The sequence below is a fragment of the Hylobates moloch genome, unplaced genomic scaffold (assembly GCF_009828535.3).
Source record: "Hylobates moloch isolate HMO894 unplaced genomic scaffold, HMol_V3 SCAFFOLD_3, whole genome shotgun sequence".
NCBI lineage: Eukaryota > Metazoa > Chordata > Mammalia > Primates > Hylobatidae > Hylobates > Hylobates moloch.
In genome coordinates this window covers 98,655,327-98,667,440 of record NW_026652278.1, presented here as the reverse complement: position 1 = coordinate 98,667,440, position 12,114 = coordinate 98,655,327, and the positions used below count along the sequence as shown (strand labels likewise).

The 12,114-nt window shown below is 41.4% G+C and overlaps 1 protein-coding gene across 2 annotated transcripts; it reads right to left on the bottom strand.

The window, feature by feature from the left end:
* Positions 1–6,075: 6,075 nt before the first annotated feature.
* LOC116462319 (amyloid beta A4 precursor protein-binding family B member 1-interacting protein-like) lies at positions 6,076–10,065 on the bottom strand. Of its 2 annotated transcripts, XM_032144713.2 has the most exons (3): positions 9,968–10,065; positions 9,212–9,315; positions 6,076–6,446 (listed from the first exon to the last, which is right to left on the bottom strand). In XM_032144713.2, exons 2-3 carry the CDS (start codon positions 9,278–9,280, stop codon positions 6,084–6,086), a joined length of 432 nt encoding a protein of 143 aa, XP_032000604.1. In that variant the 5' UTR covers positions 9,281–9,315; positions 9,968–10,065; the 3' UTR covers positions 6,076–6,083. The 2 variants fall into 2 exon arrangements, with proteins under 2 accessions (XP_032000604.1, XP_058292590.1); XM_058436607.1 differs by lacking the exons at positions 9,212–9,315; positions 9,968–10,065 and adding an exon at positions 6,535–6,648.
* Positions 10,066–12,114: the final 2,049 nt, after the last annotated feature.

The following is a 12,114-nucleotide window of genomic DNA, read 5'->3' as shown; positions in this document are numbered from 1 at the left end:
AACGCACAGTCAAGAGAATTAGAAGACAAGCCACAGACTGGGAAAAAACATTTGTGAAAGACGTATCTGATAAAGTACTGTTATCAAAATACATGAAGAACTCTTAAAACAACAATAAGGAACAGCCCAGTTAAAAAATTGACAAAAGATCTGAACACACACCTCACCAAAGAAGATCTACAGTTGGCTAATAAGCATATGAAAAAATTGCTCAATGTCATATGTCATTAGGAAATAGCAAATTAAAACTCATACTACTACCTACCTATTCAAATGCTTAAATAGAAAATGCTGACAATACCAAACAATGACAAGGATGGGGAGCAATAAGCATTCTCATTTATTCTTGGAGGGAAAGCAAAATGAAACAGCCACTTTAGAAGACAGTTTGGCAGTTTCTTACACAACTAAACACACTTTTTCCATATGATCCTGCAATTGAACTCCTATTTACCTAAGTGAATTGAAAACTGATATTCACACAAGTGTCTGCACACATGTTTCTAGCAGCTTTATCCATAATCGCTAAAATTTGGTGGCAACCAAGATGTCCAGCAATAGGGGAATGAATAAATGAACTATAGTTCATCCAGATGATGGAATATTATTCATAAGAAGAAATGAAGCCAAGATCACACCACTGCATTCCAACCTGGATGATAGAGTGAGACCCCATCTCAAAAAAAAAAAAAAAAACTTAAAGAAGAAATGAATTATCAAGCCATGAAAAGATAATGGAGTGCTATGGTTTGACTATGGATTGGCCCTTCCAAAACTCATGTTTAGGCTTGGTCCCCAAGGTGGCAGTGCTTTAAGAGTCATTAAGATGGATCAATCTCTTTCAGATGCTACGGGGTTAGTTCTCATGGGAATGGATTAGTTCCCATGAGATTGGGTTGTTATAAGCAAGGTTGCCTCTCCTGGTTTGTCCCCCTTTTGCATGCAGCCACTTCTCATTCCGCTTATCTGCCATGTTATGATGCAGTCAGTGGGCCTTCCCCAGACACTGGCACCTTGCTGTTTGGACTTCCCAGCCTCCAGAAGCATGATCCAAAATATATCTCTTTTTAAAATAAATTACCCATGTATTCTGCTATAGGAACAGAAAATAGACTAAGACATGGAGGAACCACAAATGCATATTATTAAGGAAAAGAAATCAATTAGAAATGGCTACATACTGTGGTTCTAACTATATATTTTGGAAATGGTGTAATTACGGAGACAGTAAAAAAGACCAGTGGTTTCTAGGGTTTAAAGGGGAGGGAAACATTAATAGGCAGGACACAGGATTTTTAGGACAGGGAAACTAATCTATATGATTCTATAATGGTGGATACATGCCACTGTACATTTCTGAAAACCCATAGATTGTGCAACATCAAGAGTAAACCTGAAGTAAACTGTGGACTTTAGTACTAATGATGTGTCAATGTAGGGTCCTCAATTGTTTCAGTATGATTTTTGTAGCATTTTGATAGTGGAGGAGGCTGTGCATGTGTGGGGACAGGGGAAAAATGGGAACTCCCAATACATTTTGCTCAATTTTGCTGTGAATCTAATACTGGTCTAAAACATAAAGTCTATTTCAAAAAACAGAAACCAAAAATGGATGGCTTTAACATAGATTAGATTGTGCTGAAGAAAAGAATTAGTGAATAGAAATTAATGTCTGATTAATATACCCAGAATAGATAAAGAAATGGAAAATATACACAATTAAGAGATAGGGAGGCTAGTGTTAGAAGACCTAACATATATTTCATTAGAGTTTTAGAAGAAGCGAATAAGGAGAGGCAATGCTTGAAAACAATATAAATTACATTTTTCTGGAATAGTGAAAGACAGATATTTCTAGATTCAGAAACCTCAGTAAAATATCAGGCAACTTAAGTGAAAAGAAACCCACAGTTATAACCACTGTGTGCACCAAAGACAAAAAAAAGGTCTTAAAATCATGCAGAGGGGAAACAAAGAGATAATCTAATAGAAATAATAATTTGACAGCTGACTTCTCAACAGCAACAGTGAAAGGGAGAAGACAGTGGGGACAATTCCCTCAAAAACCTGAGAGTTTTTACAGTCAATTGAAATTTTACATCCACTGAAACTGTCTTTGAAGAATGAGGGTGAAATAACGATACTCTAGGAAAAAAAGAAGTCAGCTGTAACTCAACTACTAGGCAATAATGTGTGTGTGTGTGTGTGTGTGTGTGTGTGTGTATTTGAAACCAAAGTGTTCCAAAGTCCATGTATTTCCTAGGTTAAAGTTGTTTAACTAGGGACTTTATTGAGTATGGATATTATCATTACAACTAGCCATTAAAAGAATAGACACAGTATATAACTTTTCAACAAGAAGCTTAAAAAGGGGAGTAAGAGAAAAGTCCTAATCACATGAAGTAGACAAGAAAGGAAGATAAAAACCTCAGAAAAATCCAGGGTAATAGGAAGTACAAAATAAGATGTTAAAAACAAATACAAATATATAATCACAGTAAGAGTAGTAAGAAGAGGCTGGACATGGTGGCTCATGCCTGTAATCCCAACACTTTGGGAGGCCAGGGCAGAAGGATTGCTTGAGGCCAGGAGTTAGGAAGCAGCCTAGACAATATGGTAAGACTCCTATCTCTACAAAAAATAAAAATTAGCCAGGCATGGTGGCATAAGCCTATAGTACCAGCTACTTGGGAGGCTGAGGCAAGAGGATGGCTTGAGCCCAGAATGTTGAGGCTGCAGTGAGCTATGATCACACCACTGCATTCCAGCCTGGGTGACAGAATGAGACCCTGACTCTAAAAAAAAAGAAAATTAAAAAAGTAAAAAGAATAAACTTGCAGTTAAAAGATAATTCCTGAACTAGACATAAACACAACAAAATCTGCTATCTGTCATTAAAAGTGGCAAACATAGAACATAAAGGCATAGAGAGTTTGAAAGTGCATGAATAGATTTGTCAGGCAAATACCTGAAAAATGACGATACAGCTGCATGAGTACAAGACAAAAAGCAGAAAACATAGCATGGTAATGGACGGTTCAACTCACCAGGAAGTCACATACATAATTTTTGTTTACACTTAATAGTTAACCATGTCAGAATATATAAGGCACAATTCACCAGAACAATGAAAAGATATTGACAAATCTGCCCTCAGAAGATTTTAAAACATTCTTCTTAGTAACTGATGGATGCAGCAGACCAGATAACAGGCTGCAGGCAGAAGATTTGTGCAACATGCTTAACAAGCTTGTTCTAAGGAACATGTATAGTACATTGTACCGAAGCACACATAAACCATCTGTAAAAATGGATCACATATCAAGCCATAAGTCTCAAGCACACTTCGAAGGCTCAATTATCATGGAATTGGGTCATTTCAGTGTCATACCAGCCAAGATTCCTATGATCAAACAAAATATGAGGCTTAAATGTTCATTCTCCTCTTTGAGGACCCACTGTAAAATCTTAGTTCATATTCTTTTTTTTTTTTTTTTCTTTTTCAATATTGATACTTTTATTTTGTTTCTGGGTACATTTTAATTGTCACATATTTCTAGAGTGATGCTAAATATTAGGTGTATGCCTGTCTTGTTTCTCATTCTAATGGGGATGACTTTATTATTATATCTTTAGTTTATTATATTAGTAATTGCCAGGCATGGTGGCTCACACCTGTAATCCCAGTGCTTTGGGAGGCAGAGGCAGGCAGATCCCAATCAGTTTTTTACATCTTAATTTTTAATGCTTAATTTTTACTGTTTATTGCTTAATAAGAATATTTATGTTATAGATTTTCTACTGAGTGTATCTTTGGCCAAACATCACATAAACCATGGAAAATATGATGTGATGCTAATAGTATTTTCTTCAGAATTTGTACTATTTTGCTGACCAAAGAGTTTGGAAGAGTACTTTTTAATTTCTAAGTATCTTGATTTTTTTGTCTATTATTTTGTTTTTAATTTCGTTCATATTCTATCATGTGACAGGTTAAATCATGTTTTCTGTAAACTCTACCAAATCCTGTGGCTTTTGTTGCAGTTGGCCTATTACATGGGTCTTTGCCCCAGTGGCAGCATTATAAAAGAAATTATGGAGTTTTCATAAGCTGTGATATAGCATTACTGCCCTATACTATTAATTATACACTGTTCATAATATATTATTATCCTTGAACTCCCTCTCTAATGTCCAATTTCACCCCAGCTTTTGCACTCCCCGCCGCCTCCAGTATCTCACTAAAATATTCATAAAGGAACGAAGTTTGCTGCATTTTCAGGGTCAATCTAAATAACCCCACTCAGGTATAGGTAGTTCTTGTAAAGACCTCTCAGCCAGACACCAAAGACTGTGTTCCACTTGAGTGAAAATCACAGAGTTGATGATCCTCATGAGAATCCTTTATTCATGGACTTGCTGGTTCTATTTGTCAGCGTTTTCTTAACATGAGTGACTCCATTTTGATTCTGACAACTTTCACAGCTCTCTTCGCTAAACCTTTCGTGTATTGTCCCAGAGATCTGCATAATGACCATTATGTAGTCAGGTATCAGAAAAGCTGTGTTTTTCACATGGACACAAGGAGGGGAACAACATACACCGAGATCTGTTGTGGGAGGTTGAGGGGAGGGAGAGCATCAGGACAAATAGCTAATGCATGCTGGCCTTAATATTTAGGTGATAGGTTGATAGATGCAGCAAACCACCATGGCACATGTTTACCTGTGTAACAAATCTGCACGTTCTGCACATGTATCCTGGAACTTAAAGTAAAATAAAATTTAAAAAAAAATTTAAAAAGAAAAGCCATATTATTACTGTATCTGACATCAAAAGAACATAATATACTAAAACTGGAGTTATTGTTCCTGAGATAAAATTTAATGTAAAGCAAATTTACCTTCTATCCTATTTCAAGCATGTGCTCAAAAAAATTAAGAACACCTTGCCAGTTTTAATTACTAAATATTTTGGTTTTAAAACTAAATTTGTTTCATTTTAAATTTTCATTTAGCCTGCAGGGGTGTCCAATCTTTTGGCTTCCCTGGGACACACATAAGATCTGCTAACACTCGCGATAGCTGATCAGCTAAAAAAAACATTGCAAAAAGATCTCATAATTTTTTAAAGAGAGTCTTGCCCTGTCATCCAGGATTGACTGCAGTAGCAAGATCTCAGCTCACTGCAGGCTCCACCTCCTGGGTTCAAAGGATTCTCCTCCTCAGCCTCTGGAGTTGCTGGGATTACAGGCATGCATCACCGTGCCTGGCTCATTTTTGTATTTTTAGTACAGATAGGGTTTTGCCATGTTGGCCAGGCTGGTCTCGAACTCCTGACCTTAAGTGATCCACCAGCCTTGGCCTCCCAAAATTGCTGTGATTACAAGTGTGAGTCACTGCGCCGTACAAAGAGCTTATAATGTTTTAATATTTGTTGGGCAGCATTCAAAGTTGTCCTGGGCCACGGGAGCCCATGGGTTGAGGCAGCAAGAGCTACAGCTTACTTTTCCCCAAATATTAAAACATACCATTAATTACCTTCCTTAATTTTAAGAAAATAGCCTTTTAGCCCATCAGAAGCCAGTTTGAAAGAGAAGAGATCTAGGTAACAAGGGGCTAGGATAAATTGGGCAGTAAATATAATCTCTGAGGGAAAACCTTCCAGATTGAAATATACATCAATAAGATTGCTTTTACCTGGCCCTACATTCTTTTTTACAGGATACTAACAGCATTGTAATAATAGAGAATTCAAAAACTATCTAAAGAACTATTTTTTTAATTACTGTTATTCAAGCATTAAAAAAGCAAAACCAAAACAGCCTGTGTCCAGGGCTCCAATCAATCAAGCAACGGGAATCTCAGAGCAAGGGAACAGGCTCTGCTGGTCATATTTTCTCGTTTTCCTCTCTCGATTTTCCTGAAAATTCTGAAGGTTGCAGAGGTAGAGATGAAAATCTAAGGTCACCAAGACTTAAGAAGGCATGGGATGGTGAAAGCTATTTTTAATTATAGTATCGACCTAAAGATCGGCTGACCCAATAATCCTTATAGAAATACCGTAGGAAGAACGTTTAACTTTTATTCATTTATTTTATTCATTTGCTGCTTGTGAACATTGATGCTTCGTGTCTCTTGCGGGGGTGGGGCATAGGAGGCCTCTTGGGGACCGCGGGGGGAGGGAGCACGAAGTCCTGGGGCGGCGGGAGCTCTGGGTCGTCCGGGGGTGGCGGCGGTAGGGGTGGCGGCGGTAGAGGTGGCGGCAGGAAGTTGTCTGGCGTGGAGGAGAAGCCTCTGCCGCCTGTGTTCTTGGCCATGGGGGGTGTGGCGGGGCTGCTGCTGGTGTCCCAGGACCTCTGCACCAGAGGAGGCGGGGCAGGCTGGACTTCGGGCCGTGCGGGGCCCAGAGTGCTCCTGGCGGTTCCCGAGGGCTGGCTTCTTATCCTGCAACCAAGCGACAGCAGCATTCACTATTTTAAAATTTTTGAAATTTTAAATTTATTGTTATTAATTAATGGAGACAGGGTCTCACTCTGTCGCCCAGGCTGAGTGCATGGCGCCATCTGGGCTCACTGTAGCCTCCATCTCCTGAGCTCAAGCGATCCTCCTGCCTCAGTCTCCTGAGTAGAATAAAGATTCTTGACAAAACAGCCCCAGTGGACAGGACCATGCCATAGATAGGTGAGGTCTCTGTCTGCCCCCTGGGGAGCCTCTGTCCCTCAGTCACTGAGACCCCTGGTTGTTCATCAGTTCATCTTTGCTCTGGAATAGGGAAATGACTCTAAATGGACTTTAATATTATTATTATTGAGACGGAGTCTTGCTCTGTCACCCAGGCTGGAGTGCAGTGGTGCCATCTCGGCTCACTGCAACCTCTGCCTCCTGGGTTTAAGCGATTCTCCTGCCTCAGCCTCCCAAGTAGCTGGGACTACAGGTGTTGGCCACCACGTCCAGCTAATTTTTGTATTTTTAGTGGAGATGGGGTTTCACCATGTTGGTCAGGCTGGTCTCGAACTCCTGACCTCATGATCTGCCTGCCTCTGCCTCCCAAAGTGCTGGAATTACAGGCACGAGTCACCGCACCTGGCTTTTTTTGTGTGTGTGTGACAGGATCTCGCTGTGTCACCCAGGCTGGAGTGCAGTGGTGCAAGCTCGACTCACTGCAACCTTGCCTCTAGGGCTCAGTGATCCTCATGCCTCAGCCTCCTGAGTTGCTGGGATGACAAGCATGTGCCACCATGCGCAGCTAATTTTTGTATTTTTTGTAGAGATAGTTTTTGCCATGTTGCTCAGGCTGGTCTCCAACTCCTGGACTCAAGTGATCTGCCCACCTTGGCCTCCCAAATTACAGGTGTGAGCCACCTCACCCGGACAGTTTACCTTTTCTCAACTGCATGAAAGTTGGCTGGTTCACTGGGTATAAAATGAGCCCCGTAGTCCCTATTATGACCTGTGTCTCAGATTGTGATGAGATCAAATGAAATATATACATATATATGAGTTCTGAAAAGAAAAATCACCAGCGTGCTTTTGGTAGAAACCAGAATGCCAAATTTGGCTAAAGTCTATTAGAGGCATAGCCCTTCCTCTGCCAATACTGGAATACATGATAATAATTTGTATTTATATAATGAAACGTCCCCAGGCAGCTGGACTGAATCCCTCTGTTTTAGTGGCAATTATCATTCCAATTTACATTTCATCGGGGTTCCAGTTCATTTCTTCCTCTGCTTAATAGCTTCTTACCACTGAAGATTAAATCTGGAAATTTTTTTTCTAACAAAGTGCCTTGTGATTTAGTTTCTATTTTATTTAGTTTATTTACTTAGCATGATAAGCTAATTAACTGGCAATGTACTTTTTCCTTTTTAAAAAATTTCTGAGCAGGTAGCTTGGCTATTGATGTTCACATATAGTTAAGTGATTTCTATTCTGGGACTCTTTTATTTCTTTCAGCATTTTTAAATGCTTTCCTTCGATTGGCATTGTAGAAATAACGAAAATAATAATAGCTGAAAGCATATTGCATGAGAAGCACAGGCTTGAGAAGATAATGAGAACATTAAAGAAATACAACTTTTACAGGCCTGCAGTGGTTGTCAAAATTATAAGAAGTTCAATAAATACCAAGATATAATTGTTTTCACCACTGACTGATAGGCAAAATGAAGGGGTGAAAGAAGTGAAAAATTGCTAAAGTGAAGCACCCTGCCTGTCCTAGCTGAGTGATATGCTATTGTCACAGTTATTTAGGGTTGTTTTGAATCACATGTGAGAAATACTCAACAAAATTTATACAGTCAACTGAGAGGTTTTGAACTAGATTAATAACTAAATCATAATTATTAACTATGATTTTAAGATAGATTTAAGTGAATCCTCATTGACCTATGTGGTTGAAAAAATGTTATGGAGGATGTCATACCTATTGGCTATTATTTTCCAATGTATTTTCTCCTCCATCACCCTGGGGATGTATGTAGGACATTAACGGGGAAAATAGAAAATGCACATTTTTAGTGTAACCCTTTTTTTACCTTTTTTAAAGACAAAGTCTTTATCTATCACGTAGGCTGGAGTGCAGTGGTGTGATCACAGCTCACTGCAGCCTTGAAATCCTGGGCTCAAGCAATTCAAACACCTCAGCCACCCAAGCAGCTAGGACAACAAGTGCACACCACCAAGCCTGGCTAATTTTTTAATTTCTTGTAGAGATGAGCCCTTGTTCTGTCGCCCAGGCTGGTCTGGAACTCCAGAGCTCAAACAATTCTCCTGTTTTGGCCTCCCAAAGTACTGGGATTACAGGCATGAGCCACCGTACCCAGCCTGTTTTCTTTTTTTTTTTTTTTGAGACGAAGTCTCGCTCTGTCGCCCCAGGCTGGAGCACAGTAGCGTGATCTCGGCTCACTGCAAGCTCCACCTCCCAGTTCATGCCATTCCCCGGCCTCAGGCTCCCACCACCAAGCCCAGCTAATTTTTTTTTTTTTTTTTGTATTTTTAGTAGAGACGGGGTTACACCGTGGTCTCGATCTCCTGACCTCATGATCCACCCGCCTCAGCCTCCCAAAGTGCTGGGATTACAGGCGTGAGCCACTGCATGTTTTCTATTTTTATAAAAAGGGAAGTTATTGGAATAATGCGAACGGTTGAGAACATGGGCTTTGGGGGACGGCTGGATGGAATGTATGTCAGCTGCTTGCTGATTTTACCTTCAATGTTTCAGCATGTGTTTGGGCCTTTTGGAGAACAGCACTGACAGAATGTGCAGCCTGGGGCATCTGTCCATTGGGCTGGGTGATGCCTTTTATAGGTCCTGAGAGGGAGGAAGTGAGAAAAGAAGAGTGAGCAAAGAATTTTCAACATTCTTGAAAGTTAATCTGAAAATACAAAGCAGTTTACATCTCTAAAGCAAAGAAAGATACTTCCTGGCTACTTCTTACCAAAAAAAAAAAAGTAAATAAAAACAAAGCAAAGAAAGCAATTCACAGGCATGACATGGTACACAAAACCGTATGAAAAATCTGAGGTTCTGTGACAAAACTTTATATGAGATTCAGCAAAAGATTCAGGAAGGTGAGTACGGTATTTGATAAAGCCCACCGAGGAGGGTCTGGATTAACTGGGATTGTGGAGAGGAATAGTATGTTTTACTTTTGAAAACCTTTCAATAATTGAAGAATAAACCTTGAAAACCAATTTTCTTTAAAAAAATTTGTATTGTTGATTTCCCTAAAATGTATTTATCTAGTTTCATACCGTGCTGAGTACAGGAACAACTTTTGAACATTGTCCTCAACAAAGAGTATATTGGGCTGAGTGCGGTGGCTCACGCCTATAATCCCCGCACTTTGGGAGGCCGAGGCAGGCAGATCACGAGGTCAGGAGCTCGAGACCATCCTGGCCAACATGGTGAAACCCCGTCTCTACTAAAAATACAAAAATTAGCTGGGCGTGGTGGTGCATACCTGTAGTCCCAGCTACTCAGTACGCTGAGGCACAAGTATCGCTTGAACCTGGGAGGCGGAGGTTGTAGTGAGCCGAGATCACGCCACTGCTCTCCAGCCTGGTGACAGGATGAGACTCAGTCTCAACAACAGCAACAACAACAACAAAAAAAGAGTACATTGGACACAGAAACAATGGAAATAATCTGGAATTAGATGTGAGTTTTTTTGTTTTCCCCAAAAGTCCTGGTATTACGATTTTATTTTCTTGCCTTTTAATTTGTCCTTTTGACACAAAGCTTGACTCGTGGAAGGTTTGCAGTTGTTACAGAATCAGACAGAAGAAGCTCTACATTGATTTCTCAGCTCCTTATAAAGGATCCCACCAAAGGATGGCCTCCTCTCCACACCCGGGCTTTTCTCCTGCAAGAGAATTGCTGCCCAGCCCACACCAGAAGGTCTTCTGCTCCTCTCCTTGTGAATGCAGAGATGCTTTACCCATGCTCAGCACCACCGTTCTATCTAATATTCACAAACTGCCTGTTTATTTCAACTAGTTTTCCAGTAATTTGAGAAACCTATTAATCTACATGACAACTCAAAGAATGACTTCAGGAGATTAGGAAAAAACAAACAAACAAACAAACAAAAAGGCAGTGGGGAATATTTGGCTGGGTTCTGGTGGCTCATTCCTGTAATCGCAGCCCTAGGGGAGGCCAAGGCAGGCGCATCACTTGAGGTCAGGAGTTCGAGGACAGACTGGCCAATTTGGTGAAACCCAGTCATTACTAAAAATACAAAAAATGTAGTCGGGCGTCGTGACCCGCACCTCTAATCCCAGCTAGTCGGGAGGCTGAAGCAGGAGGATCCACAGGAATTCGGGAAGCAAGGGTTGCAGCAAGCTGACATCACGACATAGCCTTCCAGCCTGGGTGACAGAATGAGACTCAGTCTCAAAAAAAAGAATGATACTCAGGGGAAAATGGTGGGAAGGGGGAGAAAGATAAGAGACTACAAATTGGATTCCATGTGTACTGCTTGGGTACTTGCTCACAAATCTCCACTAAAGAAGTTACTCAAGTAACTAAATACTGTTTGCCAAAAATTTGTTAAAAGAAAAATTAAAATTTTTTTTAAATTGAGTGCCGTACTTTCAAGTTACAAAGGCACATCTATCACGAGGCTTAATTATTCTAATGTTTAAAGAAATGAAGAGACCAGAGTTTAAATAGAAAAGCTGTCAGACATTTCACCTACAGCAATGAAATCTGTAGTATGCATTTTGTATTTTGAAACTTAGTTTTCAGCCAGCCTGGGGGAAGAAGAAGAGGAAACAGAACTGGGCATTGGGGTAGTTAGGAGGAAAGTAAGAAACCAGCTGGACACAGCAGGGAAAGAAGAAGGGGTGAGGACTCGAGGCAGAGCCAGTCCTCCTGCTTGGGGCCTGGGCATAGGAAAGCAAACTCCAGGCAGGAGGAAGGAGCCCCAGGCTATGGATGCCTTTCGGGGAACCTTAGGTCAGCAATGGCCAGAGGAGCTCCTGAACTTAAGCAGTATCTGTCGCCTCCCTACCTTTGGGTGTCTTCTGGTGTCCAATGTGCTGCTGTCAGGACCCTCGCTGGCTCCCATATTCGACTGGGCAGCCTCCAAAGCAGTGGAGTCCTGTGCTACTGCCACCTCCGCCTCGTGGATCACAGAGCTGCAGGACGGCTTCACCCACCACACCCTGAGCTGGCCCCGCTTGTGGCTGGCATTGGGGGACAGCGTGTTCTGGGTGCCTCTGCTCCTGTATATCGCGTCCTGTGTCTTTGCTGTCTGTACGCTGGCAGACATCAGAGCCACAGGCTGGCTCTGCAGAACACTTGTGCCAGCCCTGATTGGGGCTGGCTTTGGTGCATATGTGACAGTTCAGTGTGGTCCCCATGGGGCACCGCTGCTCTTCTCAGGCAGCATGGGCCTTCGCTTGCCCCCAAGTCTGCAGAGCTCAACACCTATCGCCTCTTCCTGGCAAAACCATTGCTGGCACAGGCAGCCCTGGGCCATGGGGCGGCACTATGCTAGCAGCCCACACCCCGTGTCGCACCTTTTCTCTGAGCTGACTTGTCTGCTAAAAAAAACTTCGAACCTGTCCAGTTTATTTTAGAAGGGACTGGATGCAACAAGCCTGA